This window comes from Arachis hypogaea, chromosome 13, assembly GCF_003086295.3.
Source record: "Arachis hypogaea cultivar Tifrunner chromosome 13, arahy.Tifrunner.gnm2.J5K5, whole genome shotgun sequence".
Lineage (NCBI taxonomy): Eukaryota > Viridiplantae > Streptophyta > Magnoliopsida > Fabales > Fabaceae > Arachis > Arachis hypogaea.
The window spans coordinates 129,432,185-129,455,016 of NC_092048.1; the positions used below are offsets into that span (position 1 = coordinate 129,432,185).

The 22,832-nt window shown below is 37.5% G+C and overlaps 5 protein-coding genes across 5 annotated transcripts; 4 read left to right on the forward strand and 1 right to left on the reverse strand.

The window, feature by feature from the left end:
- Nucleotides 1-3,946: 3,946 nt before the first annotated feature.
- On the forward strand, nt 3,947-4,659 carry LOC140177731 (uncharacterized). Its single transcript, XM_072210883.1, has 2 exons — nt 3,947-4,228; nt 4,333-4,659. Exons 1-2 carry the CDS (start codon nt 3,947-3,949, stop codon nt 4,657-4,659), a joined length of 609 nt encoding a protein of 202 aa, XP_072066984.1.
- A 683-nt stretch (nt 4,660-5,342) lies between these two features.
- LOC140177732 (uncharacterized) lies at nt 5,343-6,371 on the forward strand. Its single transcript, XM_072210884.1, has 2 exons — nt 5,343-5,828; nt 5,916-6,371. Exons 1-2 carry the CDS (start codon nt 5,343-5,345, stop codon nt 6,369-6,371), a joined length of 942 nt encoding a protein of 313 aa, XP_072066985.1.
- A 4,769-nt stretch (nt 6,372-11,140) lies between these two features.
- LOC140178009 (uncharacterized) lies at nt 11,141-17,756 on the reverse strand. The gene is made up of 2 exons (XM_072212502.1): nt 13,089-17,756; nt 11,141-12,986 (listed from the first exon to the last, which is right to left on the reverse strand). The coding sequence occupies exon 1, from the start codon at nt 17,754-17,756 to the stop codon at nt 15,897-15,899; it is 1,860 nt and encodes a 619-aa protein (XP_072068603.1). The 3' UTR covers nt 11,141-12,986; nt 13,089-15,896.
- LOC140177733 (putative disease resistance RPP13-like protein 1) lies at nt 11,604-12,455 on the forward strand. The gene has a single exon (XM_072210885.1). It carries the CDS (start codon nt 11,604-11,606, stop codon nt 12,453-12,455), a length of 852 nt encoding a protein of 283 aa, XP_072066986.1.
- Nucleotides 17,757-18,320: 564 nt separating the features above from the next.
- Nucleotides 18,321-21,740, forward strand: LOC112733404 (putative disease resistance RPP13-like protein 1). Its single transcript, XM_025782346.3, has 4 exons — nt 18,321-20,376; nt 20,653-20,716; nt 20,866-20,953; nt 21,098-21,740. Exon 1 carries the CDS (start codon nt 18,382-18,384, stop codon nt 20,356-20,358), a length of 1,977 nt encoding a protein of 658 aa, XP_025638131.1. The 5' UTR covers nt 18,321-18,381; the 3' UTR covers nt 20,359-20,376; nt 20,653-20,716; nt 20,866-20,953; nt 21,098-21,740.
- The last annotated feature ends 1,092 nt before the right edge of the window (nt 21,741-22,832 follow it).

Genomic DNA, 22,832 nt, shown 5'->3' on the forward strand with positions numbered 1-22,832 from the left:
AAATCAATTTTGTAAAATCAATTTTATGTAAATGTGAAATCCAAACACACTCTTAGTAAGAGATTTTTAAATTAGGAAAGGAGAGCAGTTTAGTTTCTGCGACAGTTAATGTTTTTATTTTTATGATTAATTGATTATCTATTTTAAAATGTAGTGTCAAATCTTGAATTTATTGTTTTACTTTGCTTCTTTGTTATTATTTCTATCATATTTGTGGTTTTGATTTATGAATGTTGTGGATATTCCATTTAACTATCATATTTGTGGTTTTGATTTATGAATGTTGTGGATATTCCATTTAAGTTATAAGAGTGTTGCTCTTCGTTTTCTTTTTTGTGATGCTACTGTTTCTTATTATTTTTTTGTAATCTTTTTTACCCTAATGTTCCAATTTTGATCTATACATAATATAGACTTTAGGCCTTGTATCTTCTTTCTGTTTTTTTATACCAAAAAGTTGTGCCCTTTCAAATTACAAATAAATTAAAAGCGATTTTTGTATGTATTTGTTTATCTAGGTCAAGTCTCCTAACTAACTAATAAGTTTTGATATTAGAAAGGTATTTTCAAGGGAAAAAAAATTCCAAAATACTTCTTTAATGGAAAAACTTTCATGATGAATGACAAGTATTTTGATCTTTAATAGAAATTTTATACCAAAATTTATAAATTTATCTTTATCATACGAATTTCATGAAGTTTGGATATATGATTTGTCTTAGATTAGCTATTTAAATATATTTATCTCTTTAATTGGAAGGAATATGTTGCATTGTGTAATTATGTTGTAATTAGTTGAACTTCTATAATAATTGATAAGCAAGTTATCACAACAATATTTTTAGGTTTGAGAAAGATTATCATTGAAATGATTTTATTTTGTTGCTAGTGTATTCATCGTGTCCCCCTTTAACTACATGATTGTCACAACTCTCTTTCGTATAATCATTATTCTCGAAAGAATTTTCTTTTTCATTCTAATGTATATCGTTGTTTTTCTAAACTCTTTTAATAGCATTTCGTCTATAGTCTTGTTTTGCATAATATTTGTACACATTATTAAACTTACGGTTTCATAATTTGATTGTAATTATTTCGATTAAAGTTGTTATGGGAACGAGAGTCAGTAAATGTTAACCATATCATTTTAACACACTTATCTTGTAACTTTTGCACTCGGAATCATACTTCTTTCTGATGTTTGGTAAAAGGCTAAAACCATGTAATATTTTAGCATATTGTATCAATTTTCGAGAACAAAAATTTTTTTAAAGAGGGTAGAATGTAACTTCCCAAATTTTTTTAAAAATATTTTATATTTGATTTTTTTTATTACTATCGTATCCTCTAATTTTATCAAAATACCTAAACTACTCCTTACCCCTTGTTTAAACCCTAACCCTAATTTCACTAACACTTACCTCACCATTCACTCTCCCACACACTCTGAATAATGAATCAAAAAGGAAACACAGAAGAGAAAATGAATAAGAGGGAGAAAGCATAAGAAGGCGGAAGGAGAGGACGACGTCGGATATGAGAGCAGGGGAGAGAGAGAGAGAGAACGAAGACATGATAAATAGAGGAGAGGGAAGGAGGCGATGATGGAAGCCTTTGTCGCAGTCGAAGGAGATATCGCCGTTTTTGCATAGAGTCGTCGCTGCGAAGGAGAGAGAAGGAGCTCGTAGAGAGAGAAATGCGACAGAGGGGGAGCCTTCCTCTGCTATTGCTGCTTCCATCGCTGTTGAGACTGCCGCCATCTCTATTTGGGGTCGCCGTTATTGCTAAATAAAGAGGGAGAGATTGAGCTGGACAGAGAAGGGAGGAAGAGAGAGTCGCGATGGAGGAGCCATTCACCATCATCGTCGTCGCTGCTGATAAACAGTCTCAGTCACTGTTTTGCTCTTACTCAGCCCCACAATCCCTTCATTCTCGTCTCTAAGGGGTTCGGTCTCTTCGGTCACTTGGGACCAAGTTGTGGATAGGCTTTACATTTATAACCGTTAACTTTTTTGTTTATGTTATTATGAGTTTTTAATATATTTATAACACTGTTGTTGAAGAACTTTGATTTGATTAGAATAATTGATTTATTATAGCTGAATAAATATTTTTATGAAACTCATACCTTAGAAATTTTACTTGAGACTATATATATGTTTGATGAAGTTTTATATTATTTTAGAATATTTGATTTTACTCAAATATATACTTTTGAAGCATTCAAGTATTTGTTAGAACTCATTGACTTTGAAATTGCGAAATGTGTTTGAAATTACTCATGTTTGAAGAAGGTATGATTAGAAAAGATCTCTTATGAGAAAGTATTATTTGATTTGATTCGATACTGTATATATTTGAAATTATATGTTTTGAATTGGTTTGCGAGGCTCGTATTAGAAAACTATAGTTAACAGCAGTTATGACTTTAACTTAAATGCATCTAACTTATACTCCAGCTAGCAGGGGTGTTGCTAGCCTAACGTGTAGCCCACACGTTAGATCTGTTATTCTGTTAGGACACACAAGAAGAAAGGGCTACCAATAGAGGTGGATCCGCCCAAGTGTGAACTTTTGATTTGATTTCTGTATGAAAACTCCCTTTTTGATTCATTTATTATTATCAACTATTATTTTCTAATTAAAATTACTTTGATAATAATGTTTATATGGTCTCATGTCGATTATCGATGTATTGTCTAGTCACTGAGTTTGTTTTTCTAAAAATATTTTTCAAGAACAAGTACTTGACTATGTGAGGCTTTCTGTTCAAGAGTAACGATTTGCAATGAGTACCTATTCTTTGTTGAGTTTCTAGATGTATATGCTTCATATCTCACAGGTAGGATCCAACCATTCGTAATTATTTTATTTTTTGTTAAAAATGTATAACTATTTATTTTAGAACTTGTAAAATATTTGTAACTTTCTTCAACTTATATTTGAGTATGTTAGGCTTGCTATGGGATTATTTTCCTGAGCGCCAGTTATGACTCATTTTTTGCCGCGACACTAAGATTGCTCAGTAATTATCCTAAATCCAAACCCTTGAAAAAGTGCTTTGACTCCAAGTAATAATTTGAGCCTTTGATTTATAGCAGAGATAATCAACCACAATTTTCTTCATCTTTTTTAAAATGGTATTGTAGAGAGTAGAAGAAGTGAAGAAATCAACTTGCATGCAAATAGAAATTATTTATCTTTAATCTCTGTATTAGCTTAACATACTTTCGATTTGTTTGATTAGACTCTTGCTTTCTTGATGAACTTTCTCTTTTTTTTTTTCTCTAGTGTATGTGAATTTGAAGGTGAAGTACATTCTCTCTCTCTCTTTCTAGTGTTTACCCGCAATGTACAAAAGAAGCTTAGCTTGGTTTGATTCACCAAAGTTTGGTTGATAGTGGGCTTGGTTTGTGAATCAATTTCTATTCAGCATACTTGAGTGCATTAAGCTTCGTTGGTTTGGACTACTACACAATTATTTGTACCTGCATCAGTTAAATAAAATAATTAAACTCAATTGGATATTTAACCTAATAAATTAATGTTTGTCATTATCATTAAATTAATTATATTTTTAACTCAACTGTTTGTTTATATAATAAATAGTTAAATATAGAGCTCTCTGTACGTTTTACAAAATTAGAAAATTCAACATGCCTTCATGTTTGAACTTGGAACAAGCTAACATCCTTTATGCCTTGCTGTCAAAGAGTAAAATTAACTGAAATCATGGTACTGTAAATTATACTAAGGAGAGTTCTATGGTGTAGAAAGAAGAGTTACAATATTAGAAATACGTTGAATCCTCTCTTCTATCTCCTCTAGGAACCTCTCCTAGGGTTTGGGAAGAGTAGCATAAAAACATCCATTTTATTATGCTCCGGTCTCCACTAGCACTAATAGTGGATTGAGTTTCTTTTGGCGGTGTCCTGAAACAAACAAAATGGAAAATGAAACAGTGCACGAAGATCCTGCAGAATATGAAGCAGAGGATGAAGAATCTCTCATAGTGTATGGCGAAGAAGACATAAGCGAAGGAATCAAAGAATGTCAGATAAGCATTATTGGAAGACTAGTCACAAACAAAAACATCAACGTGGCCTGGATCCAAACAGCTATGTACAACATATGGAAGAAACCAGAAGGGTTCAGAGTCACTGAAGTCAAACCCAAAACTTACCAGTTCTTCTTCAAGAATGAGGCAGATCGAGACAGAGTTCTAAGAGTAACCCTTGGACCTTTAGAAATTCCTGACTTATAGTAAATAAATGGGATAGGAATGTAGAAAAACAGGAACAAGAGCTTGAACATGTGGACATAAAGATGCAGATCTGGGATCTTCTAGAACACTGCAAAACGCTGAAACTTGGCAGAAAGATCGCTGCTTGCATGGAAAAGGTCAAAGAGTGTGAGCTATTCGAAGTAGGGAGGGACCAAGAGAGGTTCATAAAGGCTACGGTAAAGATGAAAATAGACACACCTTTCATGAAAGGCACAAATGTAGGAAGCAAGAAGGACGGTCTCACCTGGGTCAACTTCAAGTTCGAAAAACCTCCAACCATGTGCTATTACTGTGGTAGAACTGGCCATGAGGAAAACACCTGTGGCAAGGCAGAAAAAGATAAAACTGAGGAAAAAAAAAATCCAAGAACTTAGGCCCCTGGTTAAAAGCTGAAATAGTAGGAAGAAAAGTGGAGCAGAAAGCTGAAGAAGAAGAAAAAATTGAACCAGACCAAGACAAAAGGGAAGAACATCAAAAAAAGAAACTCACTATTAAGCTAATGGAAAAATTGGCCACACTGTCAATGTCGGACTCAATAGAGACTGACGTTGGAGAAGGGACAAGCCAGGCCCCTGCGATAACTCTACCAGGAACCTTCTCTCAACGAAGGGACCTGGAAGAAGTTAACAAAAAGGGGATAGAAATCCAAAAATTTTCAGACAAGGAAACAACACAAAGTGAAGATGCAAGAAAAGAAACTGGGAAAAAGGAAGAGAGCAATAGCCCAAGAGAACAGATCTGCAATTTGGAAGGAAATATGGAAAAAAAACGAAAATTACCAAGAAAATCTGATAAGAGTAGGAGAATCAGTCCTCAAAGAAATCACTAACCAAATTTCAAACAAAGAAAATACAATAGGGAGGAAATGGAAAAGACAAGCAAGAGAAGCCCCTACCAGCCCCAAACCGAAGATAGAAAAGGAAAACAAAAGCCCAAAGAGGAAGGCAAACCAAACAGAGTACATGGACATAGATGGTGAAGCAGCACAATCCAAGAAGCAGACAAGGGACCCAACATCAGAAACGGCGGAGGCTGCTGGGCAGCCCTGCCGACAATAATGAAAATACTAAGCTGGAATTGTCGTGGGCTTGGGAACCCATGGGCAATTAGAGCTCTAAACAAGCTCATTAAACAAAAAGCTCCCAACCTTGTTTTTCTCATGGAGACAAGGAAGAAGTCAGAAGAAATTATGAGGCTAAGATATAAGGGTGAAATGCAGAATGTAGTTGGAGTGGACTATAATGGAGATGGAAGACAGAGAGGGGGTGGGCTAGCAGTGCTATGGAACAGAGAGATTGATGTCAACATAACCTCCATGTCAAAAAACCACATCGACATGGTGATACAAGCAAGGGGCAGCAACCACAAATGGAGAGCAACTGAATTTTATGGATGGCCAGAAAACCAAAATAAGCAAGCAAGCTGGGAACTATTGAGATCTCTTGGGCAAGCATCAGCAATGCCATGGGTGGTTTTCGGAGATTTTAACCAAGTGTTGAACCAGCATGAAAAATTAGGGGGGAATCCAATCACATATGCTCAGGTAAAGGGATTTCAAGAAGCTGTCCAAACAAGCGAACTTCTTGACCTCGGCTTCGTAGGACACTCTTTTACATGGTCAAATGGGTAGGCGGGAAGCAATAACATTCAAGAGCGTTTGGACCGAGCAATGGCAAATCTAGGCTGGAAAGAAACCTTTCCGGAAACGACGATCCAACACCTAACAAGGTACAAATCAGATCACTGCCCAATCCTTCTAGACTTGTATGGGGATTCCAAGAGAAGGAAAAAGAGCCAACACAGATTCAGATTCGAGGAGATGTGGCTGACAAACGAGGATTGCGATCGAATCGTGGAAGAAGCTTGGAATGAGAGAATAGGAACCGTAAAAGAAAAAATAAACCTTTGTGGTGAGAGACTGGACAGCTGGGGTCGAAGGACTTTTGGTGACATTCCAAAAAGAATTAAGAAGGCCGAAAAGGCTCTAGAACAGCTGAATAGCCTCCCTCAAAATGAAGAGACACTGAGGAGAACAAGAATGGAGGAAGAAGAGCTGGATGATCTCATAAGGATGGAAGAAATATGATGGAGCCAAAGGTCAAGAGCAAATTGGCTAAAATATGGGGACAAAAATACCAAATTTTACCACCAAAAAGCCTCACAACGAAAGAGAAGAAATTGGGTGCAAGCTATAGTAGATGACACGGGAATCAAATACGAAGATGAAGAACAAATAGAAGTGGTAATGAGGAGTTTTTTTGAAAAATTGTTCACAGCAAAGGAAACTTTTGAAGTGGAAGAAACTGTGGAAGTGGTTAGAGGCCGTATAACTGAAGAAAGGTTCAACATTCTCAACGCTGATTTTACTAAGGACGAAGTATACCAAGCGTTACAACAGATGCATCCAACCAAAGCACCGGGGCCAGACGGAATGCCGGCCTTGATCTACCAAAAAATGTGGAAATTTGTGGGAAATGAAGTAACCGAAACAATTCTTAAAATTTTAAATGAGAGAGATGACCCAAAGGAGATAAATCACACCTACATTTGCATGATTCCAAAAGTGGAAAAGCCAAGACACACGAGAAATTTCAGACCGGTTTCTTTATGCAATGTGATCCTCAAGCTGGCTACCAAAACAATGGCGAATAGGTTGAAAATTATCCTCCCTCAGATAATAGGGGAGAATCAAAGTGCGTTTGTCCCGGGCAGACTTATAACGGACAATGGATTAATAGCTTTTGAAATATTCCACTATATGAAGAAGAAGACTTTAGGGAATAAAGGCTATGTGGGAATGAAGTTAGACATGGAGAAAGCATACGATAGGGTGGAATGGGACTTCTTGAGGGCTGTCCTAACGGCTATGGGGTTCCTGGGAAGATGGATTCAGACCGTATGGAACTGTGTGAGCTCAACTTCCTTCTCCATCCTGCTCAATGGTACCCCCACCAAAACCTTTCAGCCTTCGAGAGGATTAAGACAGGGGGATCCCCTATCCCCCTACCTCTTCATTCTATGCGCTGAAGTTTTGTCCGGAATCCTTGTAAAAGCACAAAACAGCAGGTTGATACAAGGGAATAAGACAACATGGAATGGACCGGAGACCAACCACTTATTCTTTGCTGATGACAGCATCCTTTTCACAAGAACCTCAGATCGGGAGATACAAGCAGTAAAAGAAGCCCTGATTTCTTACCAACTCGCTTCAGGACAACGCATAAACTTGAACAAGTCGGAGATGTCTTTTAGCCGAAATGTGCCAACTAACAGACAGATTCTTATACAAGATTGAATGGGGATAAAGGCCGTGGAAGGACACTCGAAGTACCTAGGACTCCCAACCTTTGTTGGAAGATCCAAGAAACAGGTTTTTGAATTCGTCCAAGATAGAGTGTGGAAGAAATTGAAGGGTTGGAAGGAAAAACTTCTCTCAAGAGTGGGGAAAGAGGTGCTAATCAAGGCGGTGGTCCAATCAATACCCACTTACATAATGGGTTGTTTTCGATTACCAACAGGACTTTGCAACCATATTGCATCAATGATCAATAAGTTCTATTGGGGATCAAAAGATGGCGAAAGGAAAATGCATTGGATAAAATGGGATAAATTTTGCCAGTCAAAACAAAATGGGGGCTGGGTTTCCGAGATATGGAGGATTTCAATATGGCTCTGTTAGCAAAGCAAGGGTGGAGGTTAATGAAGAATCCTGAGTCGTTGGCAGCCAGGACCCTTAGGAGCAGATATTACAATAGGAAAGACTTTTTGAGCTCAGACGTGGGTTTCTCCCCAAGCTTCACATGGAGAAGCATATGGCAAGCAAAGGGGGTGCTGGAAAAAGGGGGATGCTGGAGAATTGGAAATGGTGAAACAATGAAGATTTGGGAAGACCCTTGGCTCCCTAAACAAAACGGATCAAAACCATGGTCGACCCCAACAACAGTAAATCCAGATGCAAGAGTAAAAGAATTAATGTTAGAAGAAGAAAAGGAGTGGAACACAGATCTAATCAACCAGATCTTTCTACCCTTTGAAGCTCAGCAAATCCTACACATTCCTATTCCTAAATCTGACCAAGTGGACTGTTTTTATTGGAAAAAAGCTAGAGATGGTGAATTCAGAGTTAAATTAGCCTACCATGAACTAAGAGCCAAAACCAGATCACAAACAGAGATTTCCAGAAGGGAACAAAGGGAAGAACAAACTTGGAAAGATGTTTGGAGAATAAGGGCACCACCCACAGCTGTAAATTTCCTCTGGAGACTTCTCCATAAGTCCCTCCCTACAAAAAAGAACCTGAACAGGAGGGGGATAAATTGCTCCCCTTTGTGCCCGAGATGCTGGGAAGATGCTGAATCGGAAGAATACATATTTAGAGAATGTTGGTTCGCTAGAAAATTTTGGTTTGCATCTCCATTCACCCTGAGATCAGAAACGGGAACGTTTTCAGATGTAAAAGAATGGGTCAAAGAAATGATGGGAAATATTCAGAGTGAAAAAAGGGGTCTGTTTTGTACCTTGTTGCAGCAGCTGTGGAGAGCGAGAAATTTCCTAGTCTTTGAGGAAAAATCAGCACCGATTGAGAAAGAAGTTCAACAAGCTTGCATGTGCTTTGATGAATTTTGGAAAGCTCAGATGATAGAAAAAATGAAAATGCCCAATAGAAAAGCCCCAATTCTCAGTGAACCAAAAGTGGATATGCCCACCAACCAACACAATGAAGGTTAATGTAGATGCAGCAGTCCCACATGATATTAATGGAGGAGTTGGTGTTGTAATTAGGAATGAGGTGGGAATCATAATGGCATCAGCAACCCACGTAATACCTTATCCCCTTGAAGCACATGAAGCAGAAGCATATGCAGCATTTTGGGGGTTGAATTTTGCAAAAGACTGCTGTTTCTCAAAGGTGATTCTTGAAAGTGACAATATAGAAGTAATGGGTGCCCTCAAACAGAGAAGGTGTTTTAATTCTTGTTTTGGTACTTTTATTATTGATGCCATTTCACTTATTAGAAACTTTAGATTTGTGGAATTTAGTCATGTTAAGAGGAAAGGAAACAAAGTAGCTCATGAATTAGCAACCTTAGCTCTTACCACTCCAAATTGCATGTGGATGGAAGATGCTCCAAGCCATGTCCAGAACTTGGCTATGTTAGATGTCTTTCCTTTTTCCTAAATGAAATTTCCTCTGTTTCAAAAAAAGAAAGAAGAGTTTTTCTACACCTGTATGTGTTTGTTGTCAACACTATTATAAGACAAGTGTTCACAGAGAGAATATAATTGAAGACGTTTTATGCCATTTGAACTTCCTATACAGATTATATTAAGGTCCACAACACACGTCATGATTAGATATTTTGACTAATTAATTTTGTTCATTATGACTAATTTATAGAGATGATACTGGACTAATTGAAATTTTTTTGTAATAGCCCAATAGCTCATTTACAAATTAAACTCTACATATTGTACATCATAACTAAAATAATAACCTTTTCACATTTCATATTTCAAATCATCCTTCAACTATAATAATAATAATAATAATAATAATAATAATAATAATAATAATAATAATAATAATAATGTGCATAAAAAAAAGAAGATCAAATATTTATTAAAATGAATATTACCACTTTTATATATTAACCAATTATTAAAGATCAACTAGACTATTATTGATATTTATTATTAGATACATTGTGATATCATTTATTTATATAATTATTTAACTCATTTTTCTTGCCACTTTGGTTACAATTTTTTTATTTTTGTATTTTTTATTTTTTAATTTTAATTCATTCATAAAATTATAAAATAATAAGTATTTTAATAAAAACTGATGCTTTCAAATATAAACTTTATAAAAAGTTCTAATAAATTATTATTTACTTCATATTCTTAATATTTGAATAAAAACTAACATATTAAAATTGGAATATAAGCCTTTTAAATTTTATTTTATTTTATTTATTTTAAATTCATGAATAAAATAATTTAGTATTTAGAGTTTAGTGTTATTTGGTTTAGGATTTGGTACAGGATGTTTTAGGGTTTAAGGTTTAAAATTAGATTGATTAGAGTTAGAATTGGATGGTTTAGGATTTATAATTAGGAAATTAGGATTTGTGAGTTTTTGTTTAGAGTTTAGAGTTGGATGGTTTAAGATTTTGATTTTGATTTTGATTTTTTGTGATTTTGATGAAATGTTATTTTTCATCATAATATATGTTTTACATGATAATATTAATTTAGTTATTAATTCATTTAATAAATATTAATGAAGTAATTTGTTAATGGAATTTTTCATAATTTTTTCGGTTAATTGTTAATTTATATACATAAATTCAATTATGATATAGTTAGTTATGCTAATGTAATTTACGAATTTATGTGTAGATTAATTGTTAATGTGAAGGAAAATATTTAATTAATTATTATTTAATTTATTATTATTTAGTTTGCTAGTAAATAGTATTGAAATAAAGATGGCAAGATGCAGTGAGTAGTTGAAATCTCAAAAATTATTTTTTTTAAAATAGAATTATTATTTAAATATTTTTCAAATCAATTTATAACAGAAAACTATATTTAATTCTTACCACACATGTTAGATTTATGGGATAATTTTTTTAGCACATTATTATTATTATTATTATTATTATTATTATTATTATTATTAAAAATATAAAATGTGAAAAGGTTATTTTGATCGTGATGTATAATAATAGGATTTAATTTGTAGATGAGCTATTGGGCCATTACTATAACATTTTAACGAGCCCAATATTATTTCTATAAATTAGTCATAATGAACAAAATTAATTAGTTAAAATACCTAGCTATCACGTGTTGTGGGCTTGAACATAACCTGCATAAAAGCTTCAAATAGCAGAAAATATCTTCACTCATACTCTCTCTCTAGACACTTGTTTCACAGTAATATTGACAACAAAAAATATACAGGTGTAGAAAGACTTCACCTGATACTAAACTTTGTTTTGGTAAATAAATGGACATAAAAAGAGGCCGTTACTATTCTTGAAAAATATCTGCTTAGTCATTGCAGCAACCACCAACCTATTGGCAATCGGATGCAATAGTGGACCATAGACTTTAATACTTGATCACTGCTTTCGAGGAAGAGAGCAAGAAGCATCATGTGAACTTGTCTGGAAGACCAATAAGCATTTCAAGTCAACTTACTTTTGCTAAACATAATATCAGCTCCACACTTCCTTACCCTTTTGTGTTTGTGAGAGATCTCAGTTTGACTGCACTTCCTTACCTTTCATACTTTCTTGATCTCGTGAACATGGCTGCTGAACTTGTTGGAGGACCTTTCCTCTCTTCTTTTCTCAATGTTCTTTTCGACAGGCTCTCCGATCCTGAGATTATCAACTTGATCCGAGGGAAGAAGCTTAGCCAGAAGATGATCCAGAGGTTCAAGGCAATCCTGAATGGGGCTGAGGCCTTGCTCAATGATGCTGAACGCAGACAAATCAGAGAGGGGCCAGTGAAGGTCTGGCTGGACGATCTCAAAGATGCTATCTATGAGGCGGACGACTTCTTGGATGAAATCACCACCAAAGCTGCAACTAAGAAGGATCAAGGTAACCGCCTAACTCGCTTTCTGAATTTGAAAGATAGAAAGAAGGTTACTAGGATGGAAGATGTCATTGCTAGGCTAGAGTCCATAGTGAATCAAAAAGATACTCTTGGCCTGAAAGAGATACCAATGGAGAACATGTCATGGAGAACTCCATCCACGTCTCTAGTTAAGGTGTCTGATGTATATGGCAGGGATCAAGATCGGAAAGCCTTAGTCAAATTGTTGTTAGATGATGGTGACGTGTCCGTGATCCCCATCGTTGGCATGGGTGGGATAGGAAAAACAACTTTGGCTCAATTGGTTTACAATGATGACGAAGTGCAGCAAAAGTTTAATGTTAAAGCATGGGTTTGTGTTGGAGAAGTATTTGATGTTCTTCGGTTGACAAAGATTGTAATAGAGGAAGTAACTTCTGAGTCTTGTGAACTAAATGGCTTAAATTCTGTTCAACAACGTTTGAGGAATGTGGTAACAGGGAAGAGTTTTTTGGTTGTTCTGGATGGCATGTGGACCACTCATTATGATGATTGGAAAACTTTTCTAAGTCCCTTCTAATATAGAAGTCAGGGAGGTAAGATTCTTGTAACAACCCGCAGTGATAGAGTTGCTTCTATGGTGAAAACAATTCGAGCTCACAATTTGAGTTTGTTGGATGATGAACAATGTTGGTCGGTGTTTGCAAATCATGCATTTTTTCCTACTGAATCCCAAGATCGTTCGGCTTTGAAAGAAGTTGGTAGAAAAATTGTTGAGAAGTGCAAAGGACTGCCTTTGGCTGCTCAATCACTTGGGGGCTTGTTGAGAACCAAGGTTGATATAAGCGACTGGGAAGATGTTTTGATGAGTGAGATTTGGGAGTTTTCTGAAGATGAGTGTAGGATTCTGATAGGGTGGAGCTCAGAAATAATAATAAGAAGAAGGAATGAGTTATGTATTTATATGTAATTGAAGGAATTTACAAGTAATTGGTATGTGAAGAACATATGTAAGTGTTGTAAGAAGAAATAGGAAAATAAAAGTGAATAGTGCAGCAGAATAATGCAGAAGGGTATAGTAATTCTTCAATTTCTCCAAGCATAATGGTACCTGAAGAATTAGAAAGAAAATAGTTGAGTAAGGGATAGAAGAGAAAAGAATAAGGAAACAGGGGAGAAGAGAAGAGAGCACACAAGGGAAAGACAATTGTACCAGCAATCACTACTCCACATAACCACCCAGCCTCTTGCTTTTAGTTCTCTCTCTAGTGCTCCTTCTTGGACCCTCATCATGCTTATTGAGTGCCAGCTGTCCTTTTGTTGTAACAATATTTCCTTCTGAAGTTGTAAGCTTTTTATTTATGTGCTCTTCCTCATTCCTACGCCTAACATTACTCTCCTCATCAAGAGCAACCTTGTCCTCAAGGTTGAAGGCAGGAAAAAGCTTGAGGAATTGATCAACATCCTCCCAACTCGTTTCTGTGACAGCCCCTTGTCCCCACTGAATTTTCCATTGTAAAATTTCCTTGTCACCGCGCAAAATGGAGCGTTGTGATAAAATCCGACAAGGCTCCAGGATTGGTCCGAGTTCCGTTGTAGTTAAAGGCAGTGGTAGATACTGTGATTCTTGGTCGCCACGAAACTTCTTGAGTGCTGATATGTGAAAAACATTATGGATACGGGCTTCTGGCGGCAATTCCAACTGATAGGCTACCTCATTGAGTTTTCTCCCAATTTTAAAAGGGCCAAAATAACGCAATCCCAGCTTCTGATGCTTCCGCAGTGCCACCGAGTGTTGGCGATATGGCTGCAATTTGACTAGCACTAAATCACCTTCTTGAAATTCTAAGTGGCGTCGATGTCTATCCGCAAAATGCTTCATGAATTGTTGGGATCTACCAAGATTGAGTTTAAGCTGATCAAGTAATTTATCTCTAGCTACTAATAGTTCCTGCAAGGATGGCTCATCCTCATGAGAGAGTTCATATCTAACAAGGGAAGGGGGTCTCGACCATAGAGTGCTTTGAATGGAGTCATTTTGATGCTGCTATGCCAAGAGGAATTATACCATAATTCAGCCCAGGAAAGTAACTCTAGCCACTTCTTAGGATTGTCAAAACAGAAACACCTCAAGTACATCTCCAAGGTTCGATTACATACTTCACTCTGGCCATCCGTCTGCGGATGGTAAGCTGAACTCATGGCTAAGCGAGTGCCTTGTAACTTGAAGAGATGTTGCCAGAATTTGCTAACAAAGACTCTGTCCCTGTCGGAGACAATTGATTTTGGAAATCCATGCAACTTCACCACATTAAGAATAAAGGATTCATCCACTGATTTACTAGTAAAATCCGATTTTAGTGGGCTAAAATGAGCATATTTAGTTAATCGATCAACTACAACCATGATCACAGAAAAACCACATGAAGCAGGCAAGGAGACAATAAAATCCATGGAGATATCCTCCCACACCTGCGAAGGAATAGGCAATGGTTTGAGCAGCCCTGCTGGCGCTTTAGCCTCATGTTTAGCTTGTTGGCAAGTGCAGCAAGTGAGAACATAATGTCTAATGTCCTTTTGCATGTTAGGCCAATAAAATTGAGCACAAATTCGTTCGACTGTTTTTGCAATCCCCGCATGGCCTCCCACCACACTATCATGATATTCATGAAGAATGAGTTTGATCAAGTGGCTATTTAGCGGAATAACCAAACGGTTCTTCCACAATAGTAACCCATTGTGACAAGTATAATTGGGATCCTTGGTAGAATTAGAAGCACATTTCTGCATCAACTCATAAAGAGTAGCATCCTTCTCAATTGCAACTCGAAGGTGCTGCAAGAAGTCCACATGAGGTGTAGACCAAGTACCAGAAAAGCTTCTTGATAAGGCATCTGCAGCCACGTTCTCGGTACCAGCTTTGTACTGAATCTCAAAGTCGTAACCCAGGAGTTTGTGAAGCCATTTATGTTGTTCAGGTGTGTGCAAATCCTGCTCCAAAAGAGATTTCAAACTCTTGTGATCAGTTCGAATAATAAATTTCTTGCCCAAGAGATAGTGTCGAAACTTAGCAATTGCTTCAGTTATTGCATAAAACTCTCTAATATAGGCGGATTGCTTTTGCAAGGTAGGAGGAAGTTTCTTTGAAAAATAAGCTATAGGATGTCGCTGTTGAATTAGAACAGCGCCAATACCCGTACCTGACGCATCGGTCTCTACCTCAAATGGAAGGTTAAAATTTGGTAGTGCTAGCACTGGTTTAGTGGAGATCGCTTGCTGTAATTGATGGAATGCCAACATGGCTTGATCAGACCAAACAAAAGCGTCCTTTTTCAACAAATCAGTAAGAGGAGCAGCTAAGGTTGCATAACCTTTAATAAAACGGCGATAATATCCCGTGAGGCCCAAAAAAGCACGAAGCTGCTTAACACTACTAGGTGGAGGCCAATCTTGAATTGCTTGCACTTTAGTCGATTCCATGAGAACACCACTACCTGTAATCGTGTGGCCTAAGTAATCCACCTCATTAGTTCCAAAAAGGCATTTAGAGAGCTTGGCGAAGAGAGTTTCCTGTCTTAGCAGCTTCAATACCAATTCCAAATGCTCAAGATGACTATCAAAAGAACTGCTATATACCAATATATCATCAAAGAACACCAGCACAAACTTACGTAAGTATGGTTTGAAGACATCATTCATAAGGCTCTGGAAAGTAGCAGGGGCGTTAGTGAGGCCAAAAGGCATTACCAACCATTCGTATAAGCCATGATGAGTACGAAAAGCCGTTTTAAAACGGTCCTCAGGTTTAACCAAAATCTGATGGTAGCCGGATCGTAAATCCAACTTAGAAAAGACAGTGGCCCCAAACAATTCATCCAATAACTCATCAACAGTTGGGATAGGGAAACTGTCTTTAATAGTGACACTGTTCAATGCTCTATAATCAGTACAAAATCGCCATGTGCCATCCTTTTTTTTACCAAGAGGACTGGTGATGAGAAGGGGCTCTTGCTGGGTTGGATTATCCCCCTTGTAACATATCTTGTACCATTGATTCAATTTGCGATTTCAAGCTATGGGGATACCGATAAGGACGAGCTTTCACAGGTTCAGCCCCAGCCACTAATGGAATGCTATGGTCCTGAGAGCGTTGCGGAGGGAGACGTGATGGCGTGGCAAAAATAGCGACGTACTTACGCAACAAGGAAGCCAAAGCAGGGTCTAAGGAAGCAGGAAGTGGTAAGCTGGCCTGTGAGGTATCAGCCGGTGTTTGGAGTTCCAAAGTGAAGGCTTCGGCAATTGCATGTGTAGAGACCAGCCTTTGAATGTGATGGAATTGAATCTGAGAAGCCATAGAATTCTTCTCACCCCAAAACGTTACAAACTTTCCTTGGTGCACAAAGCGCAAGAATGAGGCATTATAGTCCACAATATGTACTTTTAAGGTCATCAACCAAGTAGTTCCTATGACCAAATCACCACCTGCCACATGAAGGACATATACCTCAGGTATTGAGATGGTACACCCTGCCACATTGATGTCTAGATTAGCAATTTTTCCTTCTACTGTTAGAATATTGAAATCTCCAACAATCACCTTAATTCCTGGAGCAGGTTCGATAGGAAGATTCAAAAACTTAGCGATGCGTGGCTGGATAAAGCTATCAGAGCTACCACCGTCAATTAAGGCCTGCACCTCTAAGCCATTGATGGAAACTTTGACACGAATGGTAGATGGTCCTGGAGTACCGTGCATTGCATTACAGGACAAATGGTGGTCCAGCACCTGACCTTCCAAGGATTCCAGTGTGTTATCCGCAAACACCGGTTCTGCAAGGTCATCAACAGGAGCCATATTCTCGTCCAATTCTAATTGTAGCCACATGAATTGACGATTTGTGCAGCGGTGGTTGGCGGAAAATCGTTCGTCGCACCAATAACAAAGACCCTTCTCCCGTTTACTCTGAATCTCAGCAGGGGTCAACCTCCGAACTGGGTTTTTGAGTGGTGGAGTGGGAGAGCGTTGTGATGGTGTCGGAAGTAATGCGGGAAGAGTGTTGCGGTTGGGCGGCCGTGGAGATGGAGAAGAATTGGGAGTTGTGAATTGTGGTTTGTGAGCAGCAGGGCCATATGTGGTTTTTGGCGAAGAAGTCAATTTCTCTTCATAGAGTCTAGCTAAGGACACCGCCCTCATCAAAGATGGGGGACATTGAGCTTTAACCTCCCGCCGTACCTCAGGTGTCAGTCCACTAACAAAACAGTCTCGGAGCGCCTCAGGAGGATCAATGGGAGTACGATTTGCCAAAGCAACAAATTCTGAATAATACTCGCTTACCGTGCCACCTTGCTGCAGCTTGAATAACAATTCTCGTGGTGACTCGAACAGTGACGGGCCAAATTCGAGCTCAATCACCCGCTTCACTTGGTTCCATGAGCGAAACTGAGCAAAACGTTGGGACATTTGAAACCAAGGGATGGCAGCACCAGTCATGTGAATCGCAGCAATTCCGATTTGTTCTTCTTCGGGAACTTGAAAAAAATCAAAATACTGGTCCATTGAAAAAATCCACCCCAAAGCGTCAGTACCATCGAATTTCGGCAAATCGAAATTCACTCGACGAGAATGCAGAGATGAACGATGCTGTAGAAGAACGCCTGAGTTCGAACCATGGGAGAGCTCAGGTATCTCAGATCGATGCCTGTGCTGGGTCTGAAGAAGCTGCGTAAGAGAATCCTGGATGGCGTCAATTTTGAGATTAGTGGCTTCGGAAGCACGAGCGCGTTCAGATCTGTTCTCCTCCGTGATGGATTCGAACATCTGGAATAGCTTTTTAATGTCGGCCTCCATGCCTTTCATCCGCGTGTTGTCAGCTACGGCCATGGTGATGAAAGCACCAATTGATAGGGTGGAGCTCAGAAATAATAATAAGAAGAAGGAATGAGTTATGTATTTATATGTAATTGAAGGAATTTACAAGTAATTGGTATGTGAAGAACATATGTAAGTGTTGTAAGAAGAAATAGGAAAATAAAAGTGAATAGTGCAGCAGAATAATGCAGAAGGATATAGTAATTCTTCAATTTCTCCAAGCATAACGGTACCTGAAGAATTAGAAAGAAAATAGTTGAGTAAGGGATAGAAGAGAAAAGAATAAGGAATCAGGGGAGAAGAGAAGAGAGCACACAAGGGAAAGACAATTGTACCAGCAATCACTACTCCACATAACCACCCAGCCTCTTGCTTTTAGTTCTCTCTCTAGTGCTCCTTCTTGGACCCTCATCATGCTTATTGAGTGCCAGCTGTCCTTTTGTTGTAACAATATTTCCTTCTGAAGTTGTAAGCTTTTTATTTATGTGCTCTTCCTCATTCCTACGCCAAACAGATTCTTCCTGCAGTAAGGATCAGCTATCACTACCTCCCCTCATATTTAAAACGTTGCTTTGTTTATTGTTCTTTATTTCCAAAGGACTACGAATTTGACAAAGATGAATTAGTGTTATTATGGATGGCAGAAGATCTTTTGCAACAACCAAAAAGTGGAAGCATTTTAGAAGAAGTTGGATATAAATACTTCAATGATTTAGCTTCACGATCATTCTTTCAACCTTCAAAGAATGGTTATGTGATGCACGATCTCATGCATGATCTAGCGACATTCTATGGTGAAAAGTTCTTTGTTAGAATCTCTGAACACAAGAATGTAGCCAAACACGAAACTAAAACTCGTCATTTGTCATATGATGTCAACGACAATAATTCAGTCCCGAAGATGTTGGAAGCATGTGAGAGTTTAAGTCATGTAAGGACCCTGTTTCCAATCAAGGCAGATTTATTCGGTCGACACAAAGAGGGAATTGATCCTTGTCGCTTACTAGCACAGTTGAAGCGCTTACGTGCTTTGTCATTTCCATCATTTATAATTGATATATTGCCTGATTCAATTGGTGAATTGATCCACTTGCGTTATTTGAATCTCTCTAACACACTTGTCGTGACATTGCCCGAGTCCATGAGTAACTTGTATAATTTACAAACATTGAAGTTGAGCTGGTGTAGAAGACTGAAAAAGCTTCCAAGCAAGATGCAAGATCTTGTAAATCTGTGCCATCTCAATGTTACAGGCACTGATTTAAAAGAGATGCCAAAAGGGATGAGCAAATTGAAAGAGTTGCAGATGTTAAGTGAGTATATTGTTGGGAAGCATGAAGAGAATGGGATTGGGGAATTGGGAGAACTTGTAAATCTTCGAGGGTCATTTCGTATTGAGAAATTAGAGAATGTGGTTGATAGCAGTGAAGCTTGGAAGGCAAGGATGGTTGATAAGAAATACATCAGTAATCTATATTTGATGTGGTCATCAGGTGATATTGTTGATTCCCAAATCGAAAAAGATGTACTTGCCAAATTAGAACCTCACAAAGACTTGAAGATGCTATTCATCTGGGTTTACAGAGGTACCATGTTTCCGGATTGGGTAGGGCAGTCTTCGTACCACAACATGACTCAGTTGGAGCTGAGGGGATGCAGGAATTGTTGGGTGCTTCCTTCACTTGGACAGTTACCCTCTCTGGAGAGGCTATTCATTGCAGAGTTCGACAAGGTGAAGAAGATTGGTGGGTCATTCTATAAGGGTGATGGAACTCATCAGCATCATGAGACACCCTTCCGATCCCTTAAAATTCTCATTATTGAAAGAATGCCTTGCTGGGAGGAATGGGAGTCATATGATGCACCATTTCCTCAACTTGAGAGGCTTATTATAGAGAACTGCCATAAGTTAAGAGGAGATTTGCCCACTTTCCTTCCGTCTTTGAAATCACTCGACATTAGAAGATGCGAGGAGATTGGTTGTTATCTGCCAAGAGCTCCCATCCTACGCGAACTAAGAATAGATGGCAAACAGGAAGCAAGAATGCGGGACCAACCACTTTCCATGTTGGAGAAAGTAGAAATTAATGGAGAGCAGCTTGTGGATTCTCTGTTTGAGGCCATGACCCACACCCAACCAACCTCTCTCATAGAGCTACAGATCTCAGAGTGCTCATCACCCATATCATTTGCAGGGGATTCTTTGCCTCCTTCATTGCAACAGTTGCGGATCAATAACTGCAAGAATGTAGAATTCCCAATGCAACACCAACAACATGAGTCACTAAGGAGTCTTACAATAGACAACAGCTGCGATTCGCTTACATCCTTTGCATTGCCAGCGTTCCCAAATCTCAAGGATCTCAGAATCGCAAGACGTGAAAATTTGACATCTCTGGAGCTGTCACACTCACAGTCCCTCCGAGAATTATGGATTGAAGAATGCCCTAAGCTGGAGATGATAATAAGGCTGCCTGCCTCTTTAGAGACACTCAAAATCATAGCATGTCCGTTGTTGGGTGAAGGCATAGAGAGGAAGGACCCCCACATTTGGCCATCCATTTCCCACATTCCCGTAATATTTGTTGATAGGAAACTGATTCACTATCTATGACCCAACATCTTAAAACAGGTAACTCTTTTGCTATCTCAATCTCAAACCCACTTCATCTTCTCCAACATTATATTCATTTTCCAACGTAATCTTACTTTTATTTCCAAATTTCTATACCTCATTCAAATTGTGTGTCTCCTACTCTTTGGCGGAAAAAACAAAACTGAATCCTCTCTTTTCACACTGTTAATCACCACTCTAGTCAATGCCGACTTTTGGGAACATATATATACAATGTCAATTTTGGTCTTTTTTTTTTTTTCTAATTTCTTCTTCCTTGTTCTTCATGTATAGGGATATTTAATGATTCTTCTGGGACTTTCAATTTAATGCAGTTCGGTTGTGCACCTCCATTCTTGTAAGGATGCTTCTCTGTCTATTGAAGGTTGTTTTGTTAATTCAAGGATCATACCTTGAGAATGATGAAATCTTTCCCTTCCATTTTTTACCTTTTCTATTAATGCTTTTTCTTCTTTTTTCTTTTTTTTTTTTTCTTATTTCAATCAGCTACTTGTCTTACACCCAAATGGAAGGCCTTTCATTACCTTTCTTGGTGTTGCTCCTGCTTGCTTCCCCGTGCCCTTTGTTGGATTTGGTATAAATTTATTATCTTATTGTTAATTTCTGTTGAATTCATAAACTAATAAACTTTGTTATGCCAAACATTTATGGTTGAGTTAATGTGTGCTAAGCAAAAATTGCATGAGTTTTTATAATGTGTTTGTTTCGGTGCACCAAGAAACAAATTGAAGTGAAGTTGGAGTAAGCTCAATTTGGAGAGCAAGGGAACCTGGTCAAGAATGATTTCACGAGGTGTGGTCTCTGCATCAATACGAAAGCTGAATTCATGGAAGACATCATCCTCATAGAAAATCAAAAGAAGAAATAGATGATGTAGAACAGAATTTCGCTAAGACCGATAGATCAATCAAAATGCAACAAGAGCACCTTCAATGATAAGCATACAGTTGGAGTAGCCTGTCAAGAATAGGCAGAAAGTGTACAAACTTTGCAATGTTCAAAGAAAAAAGGAAGGAAAAACTTAGTTATATATTTTGACTGATATTGTGCAATTATCATTTTTCTCGTAAGAGTTTTCATGTCTTCATCATTTCATTCTATTTTAGGATAGCTGATATGAGTTATTCTATTTATAAAAAAGAGAGAGCTTAGCAAGTAAGTATCAATTTCTCTCATGAGAAAGGCAAGAGAGCTAGGATGTGAGAACATCAAGAAAAAGCCATGAGTGGCATTTTAGAAATTTGTTTTTGTATTTGGCTTGAATTGGTATTTGTAACTTGAATTTGTTTATAGTGAAAAGTTCTACCATTTGTTGTGGTGGAGACTGGATGTAGATCCTATTTTGGGATTGAACCAAGATATATCGTAATGTTCATCTTCTCTGTTACAGCTTTCATTCACAACATCATTATAACTGTCATTTGCATATTTTTCTGCAAAATCATGCGATAATTATATCTCTATCTAATAAAATAAAATTTTAAGCACCAGCAGCCTTTTTCTTTTTGAGCAAATGAAGATGCATTGAGAAAGTTATTATGTTATAAATATGAAGTGCATAGGGCAAAGATTGTGGTAGCAGCAAAATTTTTGTATGTTAGTACTAAGCAAAGATTAGGCTGACTTTGGTAGTTCTGTTATGGCTGTTATAGGTTAGTTGTGGTTTATAGATCCTTTTCTATTTTCTGTGTAACAGTATAGTACTATAGGTTGATATATAAACATTAGTGTTATTAATTTTTATTGACATAGAATTGTAATCACTCTTATCAGTAAATTTGTTTTTGTATTTGGCTTGAATTGATAATTGTAACTTGAATTTGTTTATAGTGGAAAAATCTACCATTTTTTGTAACAGAATTACAGCTTTCATTCAAAATATCATTAAAAATGCCTTCTGCATATCTTTCTGCAAATCATGTAAAATTGTAAACACTAGCAATTTTTTTTTAACAAATGAAGATGCATTCAGAATGTTGCTATGTTACAAATATGAAGTGCTTAGGGCAAAGACTGTGGTAGTAGGTATGCTAGTAATAAGCAAGGATTAGACTGAGTTAGGTAATTCTGTTACAGCCATTATAGGTTAGTTATTATAGCATTCCTCTTCTATTTTGTGTGTGACAGCATAGTACTATAGGTTGATATATAGCGTTCCTCTTCTACTTTCAATCCCTTCAACTCTGCTTTCTTTCTCCATTTTTTGATGTTTTTTTCTTACTTTCAGTCTCTTAACTATAATTTTGGCACCTCATTTTGACACAAGTTTTAGTTGTGTAGGATTGTTGCACTACAAAAGTAAAATAATAAAATTTACAATAGAGAGCAACAAAGTTGAAAATCGAATCATATGTTTTGGGCTCAAATTTCATTCCAATCCATAGCTGCAACACTTAAACCAGGAGCCAAAATGATTAAAAGGTGTCACACAATCACACATTCCATCCTTTTAA

Coding starts and splice junctions, on each gene's coding strand:
- LOC140177733 (XM_072210885.1), top strand. CDS start 11,604: ATGGCTGCTGAACTTGTTGGAGGACCTTTCCTCTCTTCTTTTCTCAAT.
- LOC112733404 (XM_025782346.3), top strand. CDS start 18,382: ATGGCAGAAGATCTTTTGCAACAACCAAAAAGTGGAAGCATTTTAGAA.
- LOC140177731 (XM_072210883.1), top strand. CDS start 3,947: ATGGAAAATGAAACAGTGCACGAAGATCCTGCAGAATATGAAGCAGAG. Junction 4,229..4,332: donor ATCGAGACAGAGTTCTAAGA/GTAACCCTTGGA, acceptor ATAAAGATGCAG/ATCTGGGATCTTCTAGAACA.
- LOC140178009 (XM_072212502.1), bottom strand. CDS start 17,756: ATGGCCGTAGCTGACAACACGCGGATGAAAGGCATGGAGGCCGACATT.
- LOC140177732 (XM_072210884.1), top strand. CDS start 5,343: ATGAAAATACTAAGCTGGAATTGTCGTGGGCTTGGGAACCCATGGGCA. Junction 5,829..5,915: donor ATCCAATCACATATGCTCAG/GTAAAGGGATTT, acceptor TCAAATGGGTAG/GCGGGAAGCAATAACATTCA.